Source organism: Corvus hawaiiensis, chromosome 8 (genome assembly GCF_020740725.1).
Source record: "Corvus hawaiiensis isolate bCorHaw1 chromosome 8, bCorHaw1.pri.cur, whole genome shotgun sequence".
Classification (NCBI taxonomy): Eukaryota; Metazoa; Chordata; class Aves; order Passeriformes; family Corvidae; genus Corvus; species Corvus hawaiiensis.
Window position 1 is genome coordinate 29,056,062 of NC_063220.1, and position 25,192 is coordinate 29,081,253.

At 37.9% G+C, this 25,192-nt stretch overlaps 1 protein-coding gene across 1 annotated transcript in view; it reads left to right on the top strand.

Moving 5' to 3' along the window:
• Window positions 1-25,192, top strand: part of GRID1 (glutamate ionotropic receptor delta type subunit 1) — a 499,007-nt gene that overhangs the window by 399,138 nt on the left and 74,677 nt on the right. The window contains 2 exon segments of the mRNA XM_048310905.1: window positions 3,013-3,174; window positions 4,411-4,530. Coding sequence (XP_048166862.1) covers window positions 3,013-3,174; window positions 4,411-4,530 — 282 coding nt within the window.

Consider the following 25,192-nt stretch of genomic DNA (forward strand, 5'->3'; position numbering starts at 1 on the left):
TTGAAAATTAAAATATGTGTGCAGGTGCAGTAACGAGTGCATACAGGTCATGTCTGCTAATTCAGTTTTCTTTTCACAGCATCGCTATTCTGGAGGTTACAGCAAATTCATGTTGCAAATATGATCCAGGACATATGCAGAGATTTTGCTATACTTAAATGTAATAAAAGAAATTATTATAGCCCTGAATCTACTGTGAGATCAGACTAGAATATTTGTGTCTTAATTTTTTGTTCTTAGTATTACAGATCCAACCTTAGTTGTGGAAATTTTGATGCTGTTTTTTTTCCTAGATTGCATATTTTCTGTTCTAAAATAGAAGTGTTGATTGTGTGAATAAGATGCAACTTACTCTTCCATAGGATATTGACTCTTCAGTGAGTAATGAGTAAAATGTAGTTATGCATGCATGTCATTTTTACTGGAGTAAATAGAGTATGATTATATGAAGGAAGGAATTTTGCTGATTAAAACCCACCATTTACTCATGTTTGAGATGAGGCTTTCAGCAGAAGAGAACCAGAGTGGCAAAATACCAATGGATGAGTGTGTACAACAGAATGCAGAATATTCTTTCCATGGCAAAAAGTAACTTGCTGCATTCTCTGCAACATTTTCTTCTGCTGAGGTATGAATCTCCAGATGTAGAATAAGGACAAATGTAGTGAGAGACTCCTCTTGTGCAGACCCTGTCTTGCTGTCTCTATCATTCTTTCAAAAGAAATTAATGGAACAATAGTGATGCAAAGTCCACTATAAATCTAACTGAACTATGAGGATTAGGTTGGCAAACACAGGATTGTTTTGCTCTGCAGAGGGAGGTAATTTGAGTCGGGTGCAAGGTCAGGCAGGCGAAGATCCTCAGTGCAATTCTCCCAAGCTCTTGGTCAGTCATATGTGCACAACTGTGGCGTCTTCTCCAAGCACATGAAAAGCAGAAAACAGTGTATCCAAGTGCATCTTATATTTTGCCGTAGAGCTCTCTGCTACCAAACCAAGCACTGTTTTTGGGAATGAGGCTGCAGTTCTCCAGAACTGCAAAAGAGCAGTGCCAAACAGAGAAAACACAAAGCATTTCTGGTCTGTGGGAGTTCCAAGGCAACAGCCACTGAATTGTTAGTTAAATGTGAGTGTGTAAAAACAAATTCAGTTGGGAACAAAGAGGACCACAAAGGCTTAGAAGAAATGGAATTTTTCCTTATGTATGTAGAACCTATTTCTAAGAAAGTGGATTTTGTGCTGTGTGGTTTGGGGTGGATCTTTGGATCTTGTGGGATCTGAGGTTTGGTTTGATTTTTTTCTATGAAGAGTTGTTTAACCCAGAAGAAAAGTGCCCTTGTGAATAATAAGGATCCGCTTGGTTGCTTTATTTGAAAGCTGTTTGGAAATATCTGCAGAATAGGGAAACAAATGCAATTGAGCTGAAGAAACTTGGTTGCTGGGACTCTTATTAACTCTTCGACTACTTTTCTTAAAACGAGAGGAAGTATGCCATATAGCTACTTTGGAAACCATTGTAAAAGGAAAATGTTTAACCGGATAAAATAGCAAATACAGGCAATGTGGAGTGCTTGTTCAGCAAGGCTGGAACGAAAAGAAGGAGAAAAAGATGGCAATGCCAGATGGGAGAGATTCTCCCTGATAGTATCTTCTAGGTTTTGCACTGTTTTCGTGTTAAGATCCGTTTTTATGTTTAGTCACTTTAAAAAGTGTGTATTTTGCAACATCTTTTTTTCTTTGTATTTTGATTCTTTCAAAATTAATTTTTGCTTATATATCTTTTGTTCAGATTTACTTATACTAGAAGATTTTTCAAAGTGCCTATATTCTCAATTTATGTCAAACTCTAGATCATGGAACATGAAACATTTTGTTTCTGAAGATTAGCATCTTACAGACATCAGAAGTTTACTTCCAGCCAATGATTCAACAGTAATATATGTTTAAGCTTTCAAAGAGTGATGCTTTTATTGGGACACCTAGAGTCACATTTGTAGGAAGCATGCAGCTGCATTAACTTCCACCTGTATTCCTTTCCTGGTCTCGGCGTTACTTTCTAAGGTGTATTAGAAAAATCAGGAGATAAAGACAAATTATTATTACTACTACTAATAATAGAAAAATATGTATCTGGACAATGATGTAAAGTGAAGATTTGAGTTCAGTAAAGACTAAATCAAACCCCCTGTGCATAGGTTTGATGAAGAGTGCACGTGAACTGTGGAAACAGGCGAAGAGTGTCTATTTTTTTAGATCACTTGTCTCAGCCAACTTCCACTGCTAAAGTTTTACCATTTGAGGTGGATACCACTGCCTGTCAAAGTTCTGATCATGTATTGCTGGACATGTCTTGGTTTGAAAAATTAATACATAGCTCAACATTACTAGTGTGGTGTTCTGTTCTTACTGGAGTCTTTGTCATCAATTGTTTATTTCTGTATCTCTCATGTTAATTGAAGAATAAGGAGGCTAAAATCAATAGCTCCAGAGAAAGCAGCATGTAACCAGTGTCCTGTATATTTGGTGGAGAGATGTTAAGACCAAAATAATACTGTCATTTCTGCTCCCTCTGTTCTTAAACAGTTGCGTATTAGATTTTGCTGTGCCAGAAATTACCAACTGCTCAAATGAATAAAATCCCCCAAGAACCTAAGTCCATTCTATCTTCCCCTCCTTGCTGAAAGGACTGACAAAGTAGCAACCCTTGTCTTTCACTGACAGATAGCTGTACTCCCTCTGTAGCTTGAGTTTATATGTGGAGTGTGATCTCTCTTTACAGCACTGCATTGCAGTAATGCTCAGGCAGTGCCAGTGTGCCAGAATCCCTTGGCCAGAGGGACCTAGGAGCACAGGCATTTGTCTCAAATGCCTTGACTGTTGAACGTGTCAAACATACCCAGCTTTTAGTTCTTACCTATGCCTTCTTTTGTTCTGTTTGTTTGCTGGTTTTTGTAATTTCTTTGGAAGGTGCTCACATAAAAAAATGAGGCTTATTCTTATTATTGTTTGCAGGTTTCCAACCTGTACCTGTATGACAGTGTGCTCATGCTGGCCAATGCTTTCCACAGAAAACTGGAGGACAGGAAATGGCACAGCATGGCAAGTCTGAACTGCATGAGGAAATCCACCAAACCTTGGAATGGGGGAAGATCCATGCTAGAGACTATTAAGAAGGTGAGAAAAGACAACCCACCAATGTGTGAGCAATTGAAAGAGCTGCTTCATGTCTACTTGAGCATTTGAAGAGGGTTTTCACTTCTATTCAACTTTTCTTTGATTTATTACAAGCAGGTGATCTACAACAACCAGGGACAATCTACAGCTATTACACAAGCAAATGATTTATGATAAACAAGTTACACACAGTGCAGTGTGAGTCCAGTGGTGTGTGTTCCACTTCTGTTGTTCTCAAAGCTGCCTTCTGTGGAGGAAGTAGGATTAGGAGTAGTCATGGGAATTGATTAATGAATTTTTGCAAGAAAACAATTTAAGGAGCTCAGGGTGGGGGGCAGCCAATGATAGGGTTTAAGACTTAGGTTCCATTTTCTACACTGAGATAGCTTTGTAAGTTAGCTGATCATTGGTAAGGATCCATTTGTGTACTGTAGCCCAGAGCAGAGCAGAAAGGATCTGATTTGGCTAAGCTGTCACTAACAGTTACACTCTCTTGCACCATGCTGAAATACTCAAATATGGACAGAACTGTGGCTTTGCAGACACATGGAACTTCTTGTATAAAAGTTACTTGATCAAAAGTAACAGTAGAAAAATCCCTGATTTTTTACCATACTAACTTTTGCAATTGTTCAGAAGAAACCCCCTGTTCCCAAATATGCATTGATGAAATCATTTTCCTCTAGTAAAATGATGCAATTTGATCATTCTGACAAGTCCTAATGATGCCATCCTTTGTTGCTAAATTAATTCAAACTTCAGTGTCACGTCAAGCTTCTTTGCTACAAGCCATAATCAAACTCTGTGATACTTTCACAGAGATGCAATTTTATCTCTACTTCCTGCCTCTCTTGGGAGCACAGCAGGCAGACCCTTTCTTTTGCCTGTGCACTAAAGCCCAGAACTGAGCCTGCTGCCCTCAGTTACACTGGGAGGGCTGTTGTCTCACCATCCCCTAAGGCCCTTCTCTTTTTCTTTAGGGTCTGTTTCTGTGGACAATAATGACCTGATGGCCATAAACACTGGGTGTGTTAGTGCTGAAGTAATTTTCTGAAAAAACTTTAAAAGCTAGTCTTTTGTGTGGTGCTGGGTTTGAGCTACTGAAGAACATGTAATTGCCGCATTTAAGTTCACTGTAAACATGACTAAAGCATATTTGGCACACATTTTATGTGGAGGAGTGTTTATGAAGGCAAACTTCTTCTGTTCTAAAATGCCTGAAACTTATTTCCTTAGGGCCATATAACTGGGCTAACTGGTGTAATGGAGTTCAGAGAAGATGGAGCCAACCCCTATGTCCAGTTTGAAATACTGGGCACCAGCTACAGCGAAACATTCGGCAAAGACGTGCGGAGGGTAAAGATATGCTGCTTCCTCCTCTCTTTTGTTTTCCTCTAAATAATATACATCCTGCCTCACAGGAGAAAATGTTATTCTTTAAGAATGAATTAGTGCTATGCTGCAGAAGACATTTACTTTATGAGAAATATTTTCTAATTTATTACACACTTAAATCTTGAAAACTAGTTTTATACTGGTAGGCAGGAATCCTGCAAGTTATTTCCCATGTGCAGTAACGATGCAATGCCATAAGCATCCTGTGAATATAATAGTGAAGAGTGCACAATTTAGCTTATGTATTTTATTGTTAATTAAGATAGGATTACTGTAGTGTAAATATGGAAGATACAACACAATTGGCACTTGTCTTACTAAGGAAGCTAGCTGAGAATATAAATCACATAAACACACTAGGATGTTTTAAGCATAGCTGCTGCGAGAATTTGAGATAAATAGAAAGCTCTTGAGAAGATAATTTCCAAAACGAACTCTGCTATATCAGGACAGATATTGACCTATCAGTGGTAGCTGATAAAACAAGGACAGCCAAGGATTAGAAGGCAGTTAAAGTGGTTCCATGGGCTTATTAACAAAAATTGTCTTGTTCTGAGAAGGCTAGCTTGAACATGCTCATGCAGAGGGGATGCTCCAAAAATACATGAAACTCTCAGTTGAACAGTGAGGTTCTCATAGGAACTCATGCTATAAATAGTTCCTAAACTGCTCAGCTGGTTGAAATACAGACATTACTGTGGTATGATCAATGGGTCCTACATTAAGCAGAGCTGAGTGAAGAGGATTTCACAAATAATTAAAACATATGTAATTTCTTACTTTCATTTGGCCATTGGTTTCTGTGATTTGTTTTGATTTGCCTGAATTACAGAAGTGTAAATGGAAAAACAAGCAAAGAACGTGTGTTTATATAATCATCTTTATCAGCTAAACATGAGATTCTTTCAGAGTCTAATTTGGCACAAGGATTCTGGACACGGAGCCAAAGCTGTGCAATATCTATTAGAAATTCAACAGAAGGGAGACAAGTATTTGAAATACATAAAGTTCCAGGAGATATAATTGATAATTTTCTGTTGCCAGAAATATGTCTCTGAACACTTTAGTTTGGCTAGGCAACCTCTTATACTGTGGTGACCAGAAAAGGCTATTTCTTGGTCCACTTTCATTTCTAGATGATTGAAAATGAGGAAATCTTGAGTTTCAAACATTATGTGAATTATAAAAGACTATCTTATTGTCTTAATTTTGGAAAAAGTGTTGCCTATTTAATAAAACAAGGTTGGTTTAGGAAGTGTAGGAATCAATCCTGGTTCTCAGACAGAAGTATGCTCCTCACTTTATGCACAAGTATGCAAGCCAGAAGTATCTGGTGCTGTGTGAGATGCTGTGGACTATCCCACTGTTTCCAGCTGCCCCTCCAGAAAAGCCTGAGTGTCCTGTCAGTGCTGTGTTATCCCTAGAACATGGATGCCATGGGCCGTTTAAGTTTGTGTAGGAACCCAGAGTGCCGAGAATATTTCTCTGCCTGTTTTTAAGGGTTCTTACCCCCCTGAACAACACTGTTTTAGCTTCAAACCTTGGAAAAAATTACCAACAGTCAGACAAGAACTAGAAAATACAGTGGTGTGAATTAGGTGATAGACTACTATGTAAGATTGTCACAGGGTGAAAAATTTAGAGGTTTTAGACTTCTCTTTATAGCAAATGGATAAGAGTAAAAAATACCAAAATGGAGGATTGTTGTTGTTCTCTAGACCTTCTTCTCCTTCTTCTACTACTCCATATTCTGCAGTAAAAGTGGTTTGGATTGATTGGATAGAAAATTCCTCAGTTCCTAGTCGTGTTACTGAATAATTGGTAGGAAAATGAAAATAATGTATGTTTTTAGTAACTATTGGTTAAAATATCTTTAAAAGGCTGTATAAATCTTGATAATTGCTCTCACTCCTACTTTTCCTCCTTCTATGCTGTACCTGGGTCACGCTAGTGGCTCAGTTCCTCTGATAGGACTTAATAAACAACTATCTAGAAGCATTGAAACTACAGAAGACGTCTCGCTTTCTCTCTCAAACTCCTTGCAAGGACTTATTCTCTCCCATCAGAAGAGACTCGATTTATGGCATGCTAAAGTGTCAAGTTTGGTCCCATTTTGTTACAGAATTCCCAAGTGACTTTGCTTAAGTCACGTAAGTGTTTGATGCTTTGATATTTACTTTTCAGTAACATTGGCATGAACACCACAGAGCACAGGTTTGAGCCTTACAGGCAAATTGGGGTGTGTGAGTGTACATTATTAGGTGTTTTCTAATGTGCATTTCAAATATGGTACCACAGATACAAATGCTTTCACTTTGGTATGTGCAGCACACTGACCAAATTGACACATAATCCAAAAGTGTGAGGTGGAGATAGCTAAAATATCGCTCAAAAGTAACCACGAGGCAAAGAAATAAGTAAAATTACTAAATGGGAAAATTACTAAAATGGCTGACCTGATATACTACTGATTACTTTTGATCCTTAATGTGCTACTTTGAGGTGGTGCTACTAGGTGGTTAATACAGAAGGCTTAACTCTTTGGGTGTTAAATGCAGAACACTATAGAGTTCCGAAAAATTGAAAGGGAGTATAATTCTAAATGGCTAAAAAGCTAATGGTTGCAGAATACTGCTCTGAGCTAAAATGAGGTTCTGGAAGTTATCCTTTCAGTCTAGTATATAGAGAGAATAAAAAGTCAGCAGTATGCTACGGAAGTTTGGAGAAGAACTTGGAAGAGAAGATCCCTCTTAGAGCAAAATTACCATGGAACTACTGGAATTCAATTATTTAGGCAGCCTTACTTTTTATTATTGCAGCAAAAATATGTTACAGCTTAGAAGTACTTTTAAAGGCTCAGAAAGTCATGCTTGTCTTATTTATATTACTTGAGTGAGAGACCAGCTCTGATTTATTGTCAGCTGTTTCCATTTCAGCTTTTGCTCAGGTTTAGCTGTGGAGGCATGTATTTTTGGTAGAAAACAGAGGGCTCTTTCTACATGGTTTTATTTAATTCTGTATGGAGAACATCTGTAGTTATTCATCCTTGTCCAGACCCTACAAAAAATCTTTGCACTTAGGATCAGTGACAGGGTAGGGCAAAAGACTGTAAAGTTGAGTGTTGAACCTTAGACGGAATCCAGTCAAAAGCTTTTAACTGGACTTTTAACACTCAGCATCACTTACAAACTTTCTTGGGGATCATTTCTACCAGAAAGATTCCTGGGAGGATGTCCAAGTCAGTAACAAATCTGCAGGGATTTTCAGAGCTGTTTTGCAGGGGCATCTTGACTCTCCAGTTGTCCTGAGATCTGGTCTTTCCACAGACCATTTTTCCTTCCTCTAGCTGTGATTTAGGTATGAGTGCACATAAATGTACGTATCTGATTTCTTAGTGTGGGGTCTTTATTCCCCAAGTCACTTAGTCTATCTTCTCCTTTCTTACAGAAGTCTAACACCATGTGTTTTTGGTAAAGGCTCACAAAGGCTTCTGTGTATTTTTTGTGTTACCATTTGTTTTTCCTTTAGGTGTACTTTAGTGAAAAGGAAACTTCAGAAAATGCTCTAATTTCTTTGGTTTAAACATAAAAGAACAGGATATGTCCCTTAAGGTATATCACCTTGTTTTACAAAAGGCTTGGGTAATTGCCTTCTATTCACTGTGTACATGTGGAAGTTTAGAAAGCATCGTGTATTCATGCTTAAAATAGAGATTTGTGTGGTGGCTTATCAGGGCATTCGAAAGTTGAAGATTGCTAGAGAAACTGAAAAGGCTTAAATGTCTAGTGCTTGATGATTACCACTATGATTTATGTTCCCAGTGTCTGTAAACACCTTCAGAAATAGCAACCAGAGTATCTGTATATTTTAAGAGAATACGAAAAATAAGTGGATATAAAGTGATAAGGGAACAGAATAAATCAAAAAGGAAAGACCGAGAATAAAGCTGATGTCTTACTTTCACAGTCCAATGATCAACAGGGGAAAGGAAAGCAGGGCTACATTAATTCATTCCTTAGCCACCATCTGTATTATTAGTTCTTATTAATGAAAGCCTTGATGGAACTTTCAGAACATCTGGGATGGTTCATACTTCTTATGTTCCTGCACTTGGATGGATTCTGCACAGTGTAAGAGTTGGACTACCCAGCTGGGAAAGCAAAACTAAGGGAGTTGGAACTCCAGGGTGGCATTCCTAGCAAGTCACCACCTCACCACGAGCTCTTGAGGTGTAAACATATTTGTTCTTGTTTGACCATGTGTGCAGAGAACACCGTAACAGCTAACATCCCTTGCAGGGATGTGATTAGGCTAAGTTAGATAATGCCTGTAAGGAGCTTTATTATAATCTTCATCTTCATCCTTGGCAGGAAGATCTTCTGTAAGTGTGAAACGATGTGAGTATTTAGCTTATTTTATGATAGGGAACATATTTTTTCTAAAGCAATCTGCATTTCTTTCCCAAGCTGGCTGTAATGAAGGCAGAACTAATGGTTTGCACACATTTTGTATTTCATAAGAAGCATTCTGTTCAAAATGATAATGTTTATGATTGGTTATTCATTTCTGTCAGTTGGTATGTTTAAATTTTTTTTAAATTAGATTTTCTTGAAATATCATCAGCTTTGTAAACAGTTATAGTTGTTTCCTACAACACTTCTGAGGCAGACTGCAGAAGTCACTTTAAGTAGTTTTTGTGATATGTTTCACAGTTGTTGGAACCACATTTTTGAATTTTGATACCGTGATTTATTTGGGATTGTTACTTTTAGACAGAATCTCATTATTATCATGATGACAAATCCTATGCTTCTTATTCATTGCAAAAAGGAATGGTATTTTTAAAGATCTGCAGTATCAAGTGCTTTCACCTCCAAGAATATTGACAAATCCCATCATATGCTGCTAAAAGTTTTATATACACCAAAAGAATTCTCTTATGTGGTTTCTACTGTAATTGAATCAATTTTACTTACATGGAAAAATACATAACTTAATTGCCTGAGTTTAGCTGTAAAACAGATTCCTGCCTCCTGTTTGAGCGCTTCATAAACAGGCACTTGGGTGTAGTGTTTTAGTTTAACCTGTTTGGCCAAGGTATCTTTCAGCAGAAATGTAAGAGTGAAGTCGTGGCTACTTTTGACCACGAAAACCCCCCATTACTTTGAAAGGGGAAGGGCTAATAGTCCTCTCCCTCTGGGTAGAATGCATTTTCCACGTATTTAAATTTGGTTAAACTTTCTGCTTCAGTTGATTGAGTGTCACGGTGGAACAATTTGGAAAAAGACCATTGAGATTCATCCTATAACCATGTTGTGTCAAACTGAAAAAAGAACTGAAGTATTTTGCTCAAAATAATAAACCCCCTTAAATTTTTAGTTCTGATTTTCTGTACATGATGTATATGAGGAATAAAATTAAATGCATTCCTTGCATATTCCATAAGTTGAATTATTCATGGTGAGAAATACAGTTTAACATATAGGAAATGGCTATGATCAATTTTTAAATCATAGAAGAAAACTAAAGAAGGAACATAATAACCTTGAGCATTTTGTTTTGTTTTTTTTTTCCTGAAATGAAGTGGGGTCGCTGTTTGCCCAAGTTCTGCAAACTGGACTTTTTTTTCTAATTGAAATATACTTCATGTTCTGTATGCTTTCATTGTAAAATTCTAGCTGAATTATTACACTCACTGAAAAGTAGGTAGGCAATTTAAAAAATGTGTTTTCTGTTGCAGATATGTGATACTTAGTTCTTTTAAAATTGTTCTTAATTCCATTTTATGGTTTTTTTGGAAAGCATTGCCCATGGGACTATGCTTGTGTATAAACTGTTACTTGTATTTGCAAATTATGCCAGTGTCAACACAGAGTCAAAGGGATGTCTTGCAAATTTGAGTTGGAACTTCTCCAAGAGTAAGATCATGCTGGTCTTCCCCTTTGGAAGACTGTCTATATGACATTTTCCCAGTGTGAAGCTTGTGGGTAGATTTTAAAAAGCAGCCATACCTGAGCTAAGAGTAGGGCCAGGACAATTAGGACGCTGCAGAAGTTTCCACAGGCCACATGCACCACTACCTGTATGCTTAGAAATTCTGTTTAATTTATAAGTCACATACCATATCATACCTACCAGGTTATAATGAATTTGGGTATAACATTCTCCTTTTTTCACATATAGGCAATCGTGCATAAAATTGTGATAGTAGGAATGCTAAAATCAGCCTTGTAAAAACAGTTGTATCTTTAATTTTGGAGTTTTCGCCAAAGCTCCTGCAATTTATTGATGAATCCTAGGAGGGTATTCAGAGTGGGATAACAAGAAAAGCCCCTTTCTGTAGCTCAGCTCATGAAGGATCTGTGCTAAAGTGTGGACACTATGAAAAAAAGGTATTTTCATACAGCAACAGGTCAAGATTTACTGAGCTTAACAAAGAAAAGAAAAGTATTTGAAAAAAACTACACAAATTCTTTTTACCTTTTTTGAAAATCCAAAAATGGAGATTATTTACAATTTTCTTTTTCACAGTATCAATCTTGAACAAAGGCAGTAAGCTCACTACTCCAGAAAAGAGGAACAGTCTGTTTTTTTTAATTTCCTGCCATAAGAAATATCTTTGATCCATGATTGTTGTTTAAAATTCACACCTATTCCAGAACTTTCTGTTGAATGCCAGAGTAACATTTTTTTGTATAATGTCTGTTTAGCAAAATTGCTTTGAAAGAAAACAATAATAATAATAATAATAGTAGTAATGCCAAAATACTGTTATCTTAACTGTTAGATGGAATAGATGTCATCTTAGCTATTATAAGGACATAAACTAAGGAGATCTAACATCTCTTCATTTGTGGCCTGATTTCAGTGTCAGGGACAGTTGCAAGGACTGGATGTTAAGGTACACCATTCAGGGTGTCTTCTCTGCAGTATTTGAAAAATGTATGTAATTCTTCTAATGGTCGCTGCCTTGTATCATTTGATAAACTGCAAATACATGTAGGCCAAACATAATTTATGAAGTAATTTATTTCAGCAGTAATATTAAAATCCAGGGTAACTCTGGTGCCTGCCTGTGTATATTGCTCTGATATATTCAATATGTCAAAAAGTGGATCTTTAAATATAGGTAGTTAATTTATTTGGTCATGCTTCCATTGTAGTTAAGAAAAATGAAAGAACCTTATGGTTTCTCTTTAGTCTTATTAAAATAAACAACATAAATAGAAGTTATCTAGATTTCCCCTTCTATTTGTATTTTTATTTCTGCCATTTCATGCCAGACTATATTACTGTATGTGAGTAAATACTTCCACATGCACGTTTTAAAAGACAAGTTTAATGACAAGATTTCTTAGTGGTTAGCCCAAATGCGGGACATGAGGAACTTCTGTGGCAAAAAATGCCACAAACTGTCTGGCTTGGTTTGGCTTGGTTCCTTAATTTCATTATGCTTAAAAAAAAAGAATAATCCTAATTCCTCAGTTTACCTTTTTGGAAAGATACGTTCAAAAGGGCATCAGTGTTGTGATGAGGGTTCTTTGTCTTTATTAGCTAATTCACTGCAATTACAGTACTTGGCAGAGGTTGCCTGCTGCTGTTCCAGTTTCTCACTGAACTGCCTTGAAGGTGAGGACTTTCTGTTTTCAAACTACACAGGAAACACTGAGTTTTACCTTAAAATAGGTACAATCTATAATGAATGTGAGCCTGTGTCAAGGAAAGAATTCCAAAATATGCCTGGTCCAATACCACAATATCTCTTGCAGTGGGAGTGGATGAGTTTATGTATTTGGGTAAAATACACAGACGATATGTAATAAAACTTGTTTTGCATTTTGAGACATCATTTTACTGGAATGAAGACAGGCTTACATAACTCAAATGGAATATTCTTTCTGAGCATGCCATAGTACGTCTGTGTTTTTAGTATGTTAATGAGTGTGATGCACAAACATCTGCTTAACTCACAACAGTATCTTTCCTATGAAAAGGTAAATTGCAAACTCCCACAGACTTTACTGATGAGGTCTGAAGAACTTGTGAATATTTGGCTTTATTGGAAAGCAAATGTAATGAGGAGTACAGGGAAAACAAATAATCCAGGGATTCTCTGTGAAGGAGTTAGGAAAATATCCTGCTGTTCATTATTGACCAAAGCAGGTAGCCAGATATAGGTTTTCTTTTAGGCAAAGAAAGAGCATAAAAATAGTTAAATCTGACACCAGTTATTTGCTTTTCATTTACTTGCCAAGATCAGTTTCCCTGAATAGAAGCAGAATGAGAAGAAAGAGAGCTTGCTTTCCTATGGCAGTAAATTCCTCTCAACTGGAATACCACCAAGAGGTCCCAAAAGGTTGTGCTTTACTTAGGACAACACTTGCACTTGTTCTTGCTGTGTCTGAAATTCTTGAGCTGTCTTCTGATCCTGCCTTTCTCCCACCACCACAGAACTATAGGGGAAAAAAATGGGGAGTCAAATTTTTTCTCCTAGATGCCCTGTGTTCTGGGATACTGTGTCAGTGGTGAAGGTGGCAGTGACACTTTTGTGTTCTGTGGCTGCCTGAGGGACTGGCGAGTCCGCCAGCCTGTTGAGGGAATATCTGGTTTCAGCAGGTTGACCAATATCTCCCTGCATTGCTCATTCTAAAATCTTAAATTTTTCAAATTTTATGCATTGGTATATTTTCTCTGCTCTGAGAGAAGTGGATATGTTTTAAAGGAGTTGAAATAGCACAATCTAGGGATGGTATCTGGCTGATACCAGTTCTTGGGCATTTGTCTGAGTTGTTTTTAAGTAAGGATCGTCATCTAAATATACATGATGTTGGCTAAATGCAAAAACAGGTGTACTTTTAGGTGTACTTTTACAAAGTAGCCTAAAGCTCTCCAAATACTGTGGTTGGCCAGGGAGGTGACTGAAGGTACCGATGCTTTTGGTTCCTGGAGCCTTACCAGAAAGTAGTCCTAGACAAGTACAACAATCACCAATTGCTTACATGGAAGAAAAAATGATAAAATTTAGTAACTAGGAGCGTGGGTGATATTTAATTGTATAAGAACATTTCAGTTTGAGTAGTTCTAGCACCATCTATAATTTTCTTAAAGCTTTATGTGCAATTTATTCTGCCATAAGATTAATAATACAGTAAGGCACAAGTTTGCTTTGCAAGATTGCTGTCTGAGCTGTATTGAATCTAAACTGAGCTCATGTTCTCTTTCAAGATGCTATTCAATACCAAGCTACAAGGCCACTGTCGCTATTTACACTTCAGTAGCACCTGGAGGCTGTGGTTTTGTTACACCAAGAGATATCGAGGTAATTAAATGTACAATTATTGTGTAATATATATAAACCATGTGGTTGTGTGTACAGAAATCTGCTACTGCAGTTTTGCCATTCTGACAGGAAAATGCTGTCATAATCTAAGTTTGGAGAACATTCAATATTGGTGCTTCTCCAGGGTGTTTGCCAAGATAGGGATGAATATTTCTCTGGATCAGGTGTAAGGTATGACTTTCAGGGTAGGTGTAACAAACAGTGCTGCTCACAGCTCAAACTTGTGGAGAAAGCAGCTCCCTTATGGAATAGAATCTGAAGCTGTGTCTGCTTTTTTCCTTCTTTTCTCCTAAATTTTAAAATAATGGGGAGTGAAGTATTCCATAGTAGGTTTTCCAAACTTTCTCAGTAATACTGCGAGGTAATTGCACTAGAGAAACAAATCTTATTACTTGATGGCTTTTGGGTTTTCTTTCTAGGGTAAGAGAGGGCAAAAGAGAGCACAAAACATTTACTTTATGAGCATGAGGGAAGTGCGCTGAGATTTTGTTGTTATTTTTCATTAGCTCTGATTGGTTTCTGAGTGTTCAGTGGAGGACTGCTCCTCAATAGACTCACTGAAAGACCATTCAGCATTCAGGGCTTTCTTCTTTTTTTGAACTCAAATAGGAGCACAGTAACCAGTGAAGCAAAAAACACAGATTTGCTGGCTGAGCTGGCTTAAAATGAAAACATGAATCTGAATCTAGGGTACAGCCCACAGATTCTGCTGCTCTAGTGTGGCTCTTATTACAGCGCATTTCAGTTCCTTTCTTAATTAAAACAAAATGTCTAGTCTTGTTGGGATCTCAAGAAGAGTTTCTTATGTCAGAGGCTTGCTCTCTGAGTTTGCTTCTCTTCCTCCCATGCATCCCCCAGTTTCAGACCTAGTTGATAGCTCTCACTTGTGTGTTGTGTCCTGCACCCCATAAACTTCTCTCTGTTGAGGAGAGAAGCCACAATGCCCCACATTTTGGCAAGAAATCTGGGGTGACTCTCTGTGCAGTCTGGCTCTGTAGGTACCAGAAGTAGGACTGGTACCTACTTCTGCTGCCCAACCACAACTTTTCAATAGAAAACATATTGTCATACTTGAACTGAGAGATTAAATAGATTCCATCCATTCCACAAATCCGTATGTCTCCTGTTTCTATTTTGAATGACAGATGAATTGTTCAAAGATCTGTAGCTAACTAGGGTTTGATTTATTAAAAAAGTAAAGAAAAAGTGTAGAATGCCTAGTGTTAAATCTCAGAAGAAGAAAGGGAGAAGTTTTCATATATGTTTTCGTTTTTTATGTAATGTACTTCTGTATATTTTTCCTATGGGTGGTATGACAAGATTTTATTACCAATCCTACTGTGTCAGACAGGACTTAACACCATCATAACACTTGCTCCATGATGACTCCTGTTGAATCTTTTTAATTATCCACATACCATGCTCCTGTTCTATTTCTTCCATTCCCAAGCTGCAGTGCAAAACAGTCATTTATTGTAGCCAGTAGAGAAGGCCAAATGGGAAATATGGATTGGATGGCCTTTTGTTAATACATTCTTTTCTTTTTTGGTGAGAGTCAGATTTCATAAGGAAAGGAGCTCAGATTAGACTAGAGAGGCATTTTTCAGAACTAATCAAATTTTTAAGGCAGTAAATAGTTTGGGCTTTAGAATAATTATTGCAATTACATTAGTTTTTTAGTATAATTTATTATGATTTTTCAAGTTCACGGGAGAGAGTTACTGCAGAGCTAGTGAGCTGTTTTAGCAAGCACACTGCAGGCAAAACACAGAACAGCTTGGATTGGAAGGGACCACTCCTCTTTGTCCTGTCACTCCATGAGGGTAAAACGTCCCTCTTCAGCTTTCTTGTAGCTGCCTTTAGGTATCAGAAGGTGCTATAAGGTCTCCCTGGAGTCTTCTCTAGGCTGGATAACCTCAGCTCTCTCCACTTGTCTTCCTAGAAGAGGTGCTCCAGCCCTCCAATCATCTTCTTGGCCTCCTCTGGACTTGCAACAGCAGGTCCACATCTTTGTTTTATGTTGGGGACCCCAGAGCTGGATCCTAATATTCTCAGGAAACAAATTTTCTTGCTTAAAATCCATCAGTTGCCAAGAACAAGTACGGTACAGCCTGTTTCTTCATAATATACAGCACTTCAGAGAGGATCTTCACCTGCCCACTGCTCCTGCTGCCTGCCAGATTATCATTCTCTTTCTCACAGATTTTGAGCAAAATATTCTTTAGGAACCTGCTCTCATTTTGCTTGTGTCTCTGTACAGGAGGATTTATGGTAGGTCTTTTGAGTATTGATACTGGATTTTGAAGATAAGCTGCCCTTTTTTTGGCAAAGAAATAGAGCTAGCAGGATCTCCTAGAAGGATGAGAAGAATTGGAGCAGCAAGGATCTCTTCAGCTTCCTTCTCTCCTGTGTCTCCCAGCTCAGCCTGCCCACATTAATAATCTTCATTGCTCCACAGCAGTTAGGCTACAGCAGAGATTAAATATCCTTTCCTGTAGCTGAATTAACTTTCTAGATGTAGGTGGTATAAAACAGGTACATCAGTGTACCTACTTCCTCTCTGGCTTTAATTATTTCAGAAATGCTACCTATTCTGAATTCAAAATAGCTGTGGGTATTTCCCTACTTAGAAGTATAGGATCAGACTACTAGCAAGGCTCTGTAGAGCCTGACCTTCTAGTTGAAGTGAGCTGTTTTAATTCTGGTTTTGAAACACCACTCTAGGATGTCTCCCTTTCCTAGCTCTGGCTTTCTTCAGTAGGTATTGCATGGTCCAGTCCAGACAGACAGTGTGTGGGTTAATACTGCTCCAGATGAATGAGAAAAGGAAGGGATTTTTTCTCCTCCTTTTCTATTAGAAGTAAACTCACCTTAAACCCAAAGCCATTTGTGTGTTTGTGTACAGCCATGATTCTGCCCCCTGTCGTGGCTTCAAATCCTTCCCTGTTCCCCATGCTTCCCGTCACCAAAAACAGGCATTAGCAATGTCTCCCAAGACAGAAATTGGGATGGCTGTTAGTTTGATCTATCTTAGTTCCAGAATTTCTTTGCTTTTCTGTAGGCATCTCAAAACCACAGAATCACAGAATGAGCTGAGTTGGAACGGACCTACAAGGATCATGCAGTCCAACTGCTGGCCCTGCACAGGAGCAGCCCCAAGATCACACCATGGGCCTGAGAACATTGTCCAAACACTTCTTGGTGCTATGACCACTGCCCCAGGTTCAGTGCCCAGCCACCTTCTGGGTGAAGAACCTTTTCCTGATATCCAACCTAAGCCTTCCCCAACACAAATTCAGGCCATTCCCTTGGCTCCTGTCACTGTCTCCACAGAGGTCAGTGTCTGCCCCCAGAGCCAGGCAGCAGCACAATGCTCTGTGGGGAGAGCACCAGGAGCACAGGCAGCTAATTTGAGCAATCCCAGAAACCTAAGGATGCAGTGATTCTTGAGGAAGGGACCTCCAGCTGGCCTGCAACTTAAGCAAGCTGACAAAGTCTGTTGATTTAAATACTGGTTTGATTGACAGCATCTCTGCTGAAATCCACTTCAGGACTAGTTCTGTTGCCTTCCTGATGTATTTGTACTGAAGGATGTCTGGTCTTGGCTGTCTCAGACTTTTTTTATGTCACAATGTGCTCAATTGTAAATCCAAATGGTCTCCCTATTTTTGTTGCTGTTAGCCATTTGCATAAACATGCTGAATCTTTAAATTCTGGGCAAGACTGTAAAGCATGCAAACTCCTATACATGTATTCTGCATCTATAGATTTCACTGTCTCTTAAATTTTCTCTGTGGCATATTAAAATCTGATTTTCCTGTCAGTCACTTAAAAAATGACAAATCAACAAAAAGCAATTCTTCTGGGAGCATTTTGAAGGCTTTATATGGACACGTTTTTAAGATGAAAAAAGCACAGCAGTTAAAAGTCATTATTTCACTTTGGTGTGCTGACTAATGCTGTCAAAAATACAATGTTGAGAAACAAGACATGCCCAGTGGAAATGCAGGGATATGAGAAAACCAGAAAGAATTTATGGATACAAGTCATCAATAAACCTGAGAGACAATATCAGCGCTTCCTTTAGCTGATTACAGGCTAGAAACACTGCTATGCTTTACAGACTGTACATTCTATTATAGAACTTAATATTGCTGTGAGGAAGAGGCTTTTTTGTATTATCTCTGTATAATATTTTGCAGACAGTCCTGCAGTGTCCCACCCAGTTCTCTGAGCTGGCACAGCTGCCTGGCTGGAGCACAGACAGGGCTCAGCGCTCGCCTTTGCCCTCAGCAGAGGATCCGAGCTCCCGTCAGGGTAACACACCTGGGGCACTCCTGGTGTGCTTACTGCACAGGGAGAGCAGCCTCACCTCTGCTCAGGGGGTGGGCAGACACACTGGGAAACACTGGAAACGTGGGCACACCTGGAATGCTTCAGTTTCCTCCAGGATAGGAAATTGCTACATTCCTGTATCATCTATCAAACGATGAGGATTTGATAGATATTTTTGGACAATGTCAAAAAAAAAGGGCAACAGGTTGTCCAGTAATAGTTTAGAAAGAAAAATAGGGCAAATTTGGATTTGAAGAAAATGCAGGCTATCTTAGCACGTGTGCAAATATTTCTTATTTAAATCAGATGGCATCTTTTAAAAATAATAAAAGTTTTTCATAGACTTAAGGGATAGTTCATCTTCTAGGTCAACTTTTTTCTTCATTTTCAGAAAGCTAAGAAATGTTTTGGCCATCATTTTTATCTTTGCGATTTTCAGTTTCAGGAACTAATTCCATATAGGGATTTTTTGTGTGTGTATATATATACATACATTAGCTTCTTTCATGTAAAGGTAAGGCTTTTATGTAAAAAACAAATTAAATTTTACCCCAGTTTCACCAATAGCAAGCAATAATTCCTTCCACTGTAACTGGCAGGCAGCGAGTACAACCAGTGCAAGTGGGGGTTCTGTTTTCAGAAAGGCAGCACATGTAAGGTCATCCAGATAAACACACAGAGCATAGAGCAGTCCTTAGCTTGTTTTTCCCTGCCTGTCGCTTCTCTTTGCAGCCATTCCAAACACCTTTGATTGGCTGTGCATCATTACCAGGCATATATATGCCTCAGCTGAGAGTTTATTAAAACCAGGTATTTTCTATTCATGAATGTGTCTCTGATTCTAGTTTATAAAATCTCCTTTATTAAAACTTACTCTCACTTGGCATTTCTTCTAATTATCTGAGAGAAAATGGGCAAACATTTTTTTCTTTTAATTTTTCTTTTGCAAAGACTAAAACATTGAATTCTAGCTAGCTGGACTTTAATGTCTTTCTTCCTACTGGAGCCTTTTGTCTTCATAGAAATATGGTCTCCCTAAAGTTACTTTCATATGAAGACCATTGTACATCTGCAGATCTTTATTTTTCCTTAGTAGAAAACGAGGCTGCCTTGGAAATGGGTGTTGAATGGATTTTTAAATTCCCTCTGCCTCCAAATGTGTCATTACTTCACTCTATCATTTAATCTCTTTTTATAAATATTTTCTCTTACTGTTTTGTAGTAATCTGCTTAAAAGAACCAAAACCTGTTTATTTGCAATGACAGAGGATGTGCTCTACCTGAACATCTCCCAGCTAGATAATTTCTAATTCTCTTTATAGATGTGTTTGGTAGATAGTGACTTACATTGAATCATAGACTACCTTGAGTTGTAAGGGACCCACTTATATAATTTAAATTATTAATTAAATATAGGGGACCAGCATACAAATGTATAGAAACTACCTTATTTACCAAAATTCTTCCAACTGCATCAGTATTGTAGGTTGGTTTTTTATGCATGTTTTAGGGTATATATCTGGAGAATATGGGGAGGGGGGCGGGGGAGAAAGGACATCTGAGAAGAGCAGCTGCCTGGCTCCTTGTGAAAATAGTGTGTCTTTAAGGTGACCAAAGTCCAGTGAATGAAGTGCAAATTGATTTGGATCTTATCACAGTCTGGCTCTGTCCCTTTCCCAACCTAGGTCATGTTTCCTTTATGTGTATAAAACTCGACATAAACTCTTGCTTAACTTTTTTGCTTGTGTTACAGTGCAAATTAGCCCATTTGTGCCTAGCTAGCTTCTCCTTGAAGTTTATTCTCAATTGTGTTGTTTCTCTGAGTTTGAAGCAGATTCTTAGCTCTATCACTTAATTTGTGATGCAAATTGACTTCTATTGAGATAAATATAAGCTGCTGGTTCCCATCCTCCCGAAAACTCCCTTGACTTTCCCCTTCTCCAACTGTTGTGTACTTTGAAATGATTTACCTGTCATGTTTCAAACTGTTGACACTGTGAAGTAGTTGTTACTATTCACTGCAAAAATTACTGAATATTTGAACATGTGCAAAAAGATGAAGGGCCCTTTAGGATGAAAATCTCTATACTACAGTGATTATGCCGACTGATGAAACTCTCAACTGCATGTGGTTCTTTTTTCTTCAAAACAAGAAATAAATTAAAACATTAAAACTTTCTGATGTGTTTCGAACATCTGATGTTGTTTTTTGAAATAAAATGGTAGACATCTACCTCAATAAGGTTTTAAACAACCTTTCAACTTCAGTACTTTGTTAGATTATGCCCTCAGGAATCTATTCTTATTATAATTATGACCCAGAGGAAATATTCTTGAACAGTAAGATTTTTTCCATGCTAATAGCACAGTAGATGTAATACTGAAGTGATGATTGTTTAAAAGCTTTCTGCCAGTATGAGGTAGAATGATCCAGGATCTTTGAAACAAGATGCTAACTTTGGGTTGAATCAAGAACTGTAATAAAGGAGAAATAAATTCTTAGGAAACATGTAGAAAATTAGTAGGTTGAAGATGAAAAGAGTGAAATTATTAATAAGAGTGTTTCTTTCATTACACAACAATAGCTGCCATTTGTGCTGTTGGGAGATCTGTGGTTAAAATCAAAGGATCTGTGTTCTCTCAGCGCTGTTCTCTTGTCACCTTCTACTTTAATGGCAGTGAAAAGATGCCATGGGGTCAGTTTCATAAGCAGAAAATGCAGTGTTTTGTTAATGCTCAGGGTAGTTTGATCAATGTTATCAACACCACAGCCATAATAATTATTCTGTATTCTAGAATTCGTATTGGACAAAGACTGCAGAGCAGTGGCACTTTCAAATTTGTGTATGTCTTTTTCTCTCTTTTTAAAGAAGAGCAAAGTGCATGAATTTCCTCATCAGTTTTTCTACATGAGGAAAATAAATGGTAGAATAACCTATTTACAGACATGACATTTCCATGAGTTCACTTATCAGGTCAAAGTTAGATGTCTCAGAGACATGCTATTATTTTAATAGAGACTACATGCCTAAGTGTTTATCTTCAGTCCTTGTAGTACAGGAATCCAAAATGGAGTCGTCATAGTGACCTCTTCTGGTCTTAAAATCAAGTGTAATATCTCCAAAATGTGGTAATGGAACTGTCTTTCACAGCTGGTCTCTGTCATGGGGGGGGAAAAACCCAATGTTTTGGGTTTCAGCTGCCTCTGATTTACCTTGTTTGGGCTTCCTATTTTTCAGCTCAGAATCAGGTCCAAACCTAGCAGTACGGGGAAATATCCAAATATATTTATTTATCTGATATTTTTTGCCTTAATAAATAGAAAACTTTGTTTCAAAAATAGTTATTCTTTGTCCTAGTGTGAAAACACTTGGAGCTTGGTTTTAGTAGAAATGTTGTTTACATTTTTGTTTTTAATTCAGAATTTTGGGATCTGTTCAGTTCACTTTTTCCTGTTTCATTGTGACAGAACAATCTGAAACACAAGAGTGACAGTGCCTAACACCTGTACATAAATAGTGGAAACAAAATACGAGCTTGCTGACTTCTCCCCTCAGACTTGATCTATGTGTCTTAATTTCATGTTGCAGAATGTATATTTAATATCAAAATGCAGGAAGTGAAAAGCTGGTGCAGAACCTTGGTGGTGTTTTATATGCTCTTGGAAAAGTCTGATTGTTTTATGTATTCTGAGCTATGGTTATTTTTCTGTGTGTTGTATCTGTGCTGAATATCTTGCTTTGCAATACGTGTAGAGATCAGGTGGTGCTATACAATTTATATGTGACTGTTCAGAAAGTCAGAAACAACTTACTTGAATACAGCAATACAACAGAAGTTGATGTCCCTGATGAGATTTAGTTCTTTCAGGGCTTCGGCTTTCCTAATCTGATCCTGGCTGCTCAGACAATTTCTCTGTATCCCTCCCAGGCTTCCTGTCCTTGCTTCCACCCCTCTGTGGGCTTCCTTTTAGTGTTTGAGTTTGTCCAGGAGCTCCTTGTCCCTCCACACGGGCCTGATGGTGTTTTTGCCTGGCTTTCTCTTTTTGGATGCATCACTCCTGAGGAGTGATCCTTGAATAGTGACCAGCTTTGCTGGGTCCCTCTTCCCTCCTGGACCTTATCCCATGGCATTCTACCAAGCCGATCCCTGGAGAGGCCAAAGTCTGCTCTCCTGAAGTCTGGGGTAGTGAGCTTGCTGTGCACCCTTTTCACTGTCCTAACACTTCACAATTCCACCATGTCATGGTCACTCCAGCCAAGGCTGCCCTGGAGCTTCACATTCCCCACCAGCCCCTCCTTGTTGGCGAGAACAAGGTCCCCATAAATTGACTTGGGGAATAATTAGAGAGCAGTGTGGGGGAAGATACAGAAGTGACTGAAAAGGGGAGAAGAGAGTTGGAAGAAATTAAAGTTAGAAAACAGAGGATAAGTGGCAAATTGTGTTTTCATCTCAAAATATAATTTCACCTCGTTTTTAACCATAATGACAGTTAATTGAAGGAGTATCTAAAAACATTAACCTGGAAAAGTAAAAAAAGAAAATGCCAAGCATAGTGGTAATAATTACTGGAATAGCCCTTTGATAGACAGGTCTAAAATTAAAGTTTGTCTCATTTATTTAGGTTGTAATAGAATGTTTGTCCTGTGTCTGTTATTAGAGATTAGAAGACATTATTGACTGTTCTTCAAGAAGAAAACTGATAGCAGCAATCTCCTGCAAGGGGAAGTCAGACTCCTTTAAACCAGACGATTAACCTTGTCATATTTCTGCTGGTGTAGTGGGTCACACTGTCAGATGTTTGGATGCTTTTTCTATATTCAACATCTTCTAATGAACTGAGGAGAGAATTGAGGAGATCAGTGTAGAATAAAAAAGAAAGACCACTAATATTCTTATTTTCCTGTGAGTCTACCCTATGTCTTGAGCAATATGCTGAGCTGGGTAAACATTACATTTAAGACTACATTTGTAAAAATTTTTTTTCCTTTCATATAAAACCCATTGGAAATGTCTCTAGATCTGTAAATTTAAGTGCAGTTTTATTTTGTGCTGTAGTTCCAAACTGTCCTTTTCTATAAATGGAATGTCATGTTGACAGCTTTCATTACATTAAAACAATTTAAGGCTTTTACTGTACTGTAGGAGGTGTAGAGAGACTGATTTGCTGTTCACTTCTCTTAATGGTAATTTAAGAATGACCAAATGAGGCCAATAAAAAGCTTTCAAAAGAAGAAAGCTGTAAATAAGATAATTAATCTCTAAGATACCAGTTTCACAGAGATTTCACTATGATAGTTTGGTAATGTGATCTAGGACATGGATGTCCAGAATATTGTAGCAATAATTTAAGAGCCAGTTCCTGAACTGTTCCTGTTAGCACATACAGAAAATCAGTAGGAGTACTTAGCAAAGATATCACTGCTGAAGAGTGAGCTGGAACCTCAGATTTTGTGCAGTTGTGGAAGGGCAGTCAAGTCAAGGGATATTGATCAGATTTTGCCAATTAAGGATCTTGCCTGGAATATTTTCCCAGTAGAATTATGGCTTCTATTCGCTCTGCAGGCTGTGTAATAACAGTTTGCCTAACCATATCTAACCTAGCTTTAAATTAGCTTAGGCATTGCTAGTTTTATTTCCACAACACCATGAAATTCATACAAAGACTGCAAAACCCACTTGTGTTGCTGCTAAAAACCTAGCGAGTACAGTTCTGTGGATGCAGTAAATACAATGCAATTATTGTAAACAGGACTGCTATATTAACTGCTCATATTCATGAAATTTTGTGTTCCTTTTGGCATTATGCTAATAAATGGGGGTTAAGTAGGAGAATATCAGCGTTCTACTAAGGATTTAATTGTCTTAAGCACACTAGGTTCCTTCTGAAAAACTTGTCTTTTACCACATCTTGGAGCAGTGGGGCTTGTCTGTCTTACACCTCTTGTGGTGAACTCAAGACTGTTGGGGGGTTTGAAGACAAGAATTCTGATCTGGCTTCATTTTAGGCCTCCTGTGTTCCCATTTTACCTGAGTCATGCTCACAGTCAGAAAGTGTAGAAAGCAGTAGCATACCAAATTCAAAGTGAGGGCTGGGGTTTTTTTATCCAATTGATTTTATGTTGCTCATAAGATTCTGACTACCCAAAGCAAGGTCTATTTTGTGGGTTTTGTTCTTGTCAGATTTCTCTGTACATCAGAGGAATTATCTAGGCAGCTTATGAAAAAGGCTAATAATGATATCTATTTGTTATGATGTTTAACACTTCAAGGAAGGGGTCCTGATTCAGCAGGGCCTTTAACCTGAGTCTAACATAAACATTTAGAGTGACTGTTGGCGTGTTTAATTCCTTTGCTGAATTGGGACTGAAACTTTGCCCATTGTTAACATCCCCAGTTCTTGCAGACTCCAGTGAGCCCCTCATGCTTGTCTCCGAGGGCACATGGCTGGTAAGGCCTAAATTCCAGCCTACAGAGAAAATCTGGACTGAATGTGATGATTGTGTCAATCTACAAGTAATTCTCTTGCAAGCTCTCTTTAACCATGTATTAGCGTTTCTTGGTATCAAAAGATAATACTGTTTGTTTATGAGCATGGGAGAATTTACTGAACTTGTTTATTGTACCATGGATTAAATTATAATGTCAGTGCTACTCTTATAGTTCAAGAGTTAGACATTTTCAAAACTGTCTAACATCTCCAATTTTTAAGAAAAAAAGGGAGAAAATGAACAGAAGTAGTATAATTGTGGCATGTCCACGGTTTTCCTTTGAATATTTATTCTGCAAGAGTAAACTGATACAGTCTAATACAAATCATATTTGCAGATGTTAATGCTTGATATTTTATATTGTGGAGTTCTGCTTACACTGCTGTAGAGAAATTTTTTATGTTAAAATACAGCATCTTTATCAAGTACTAATTTGAAGTTTGTGACCTAATGGTAC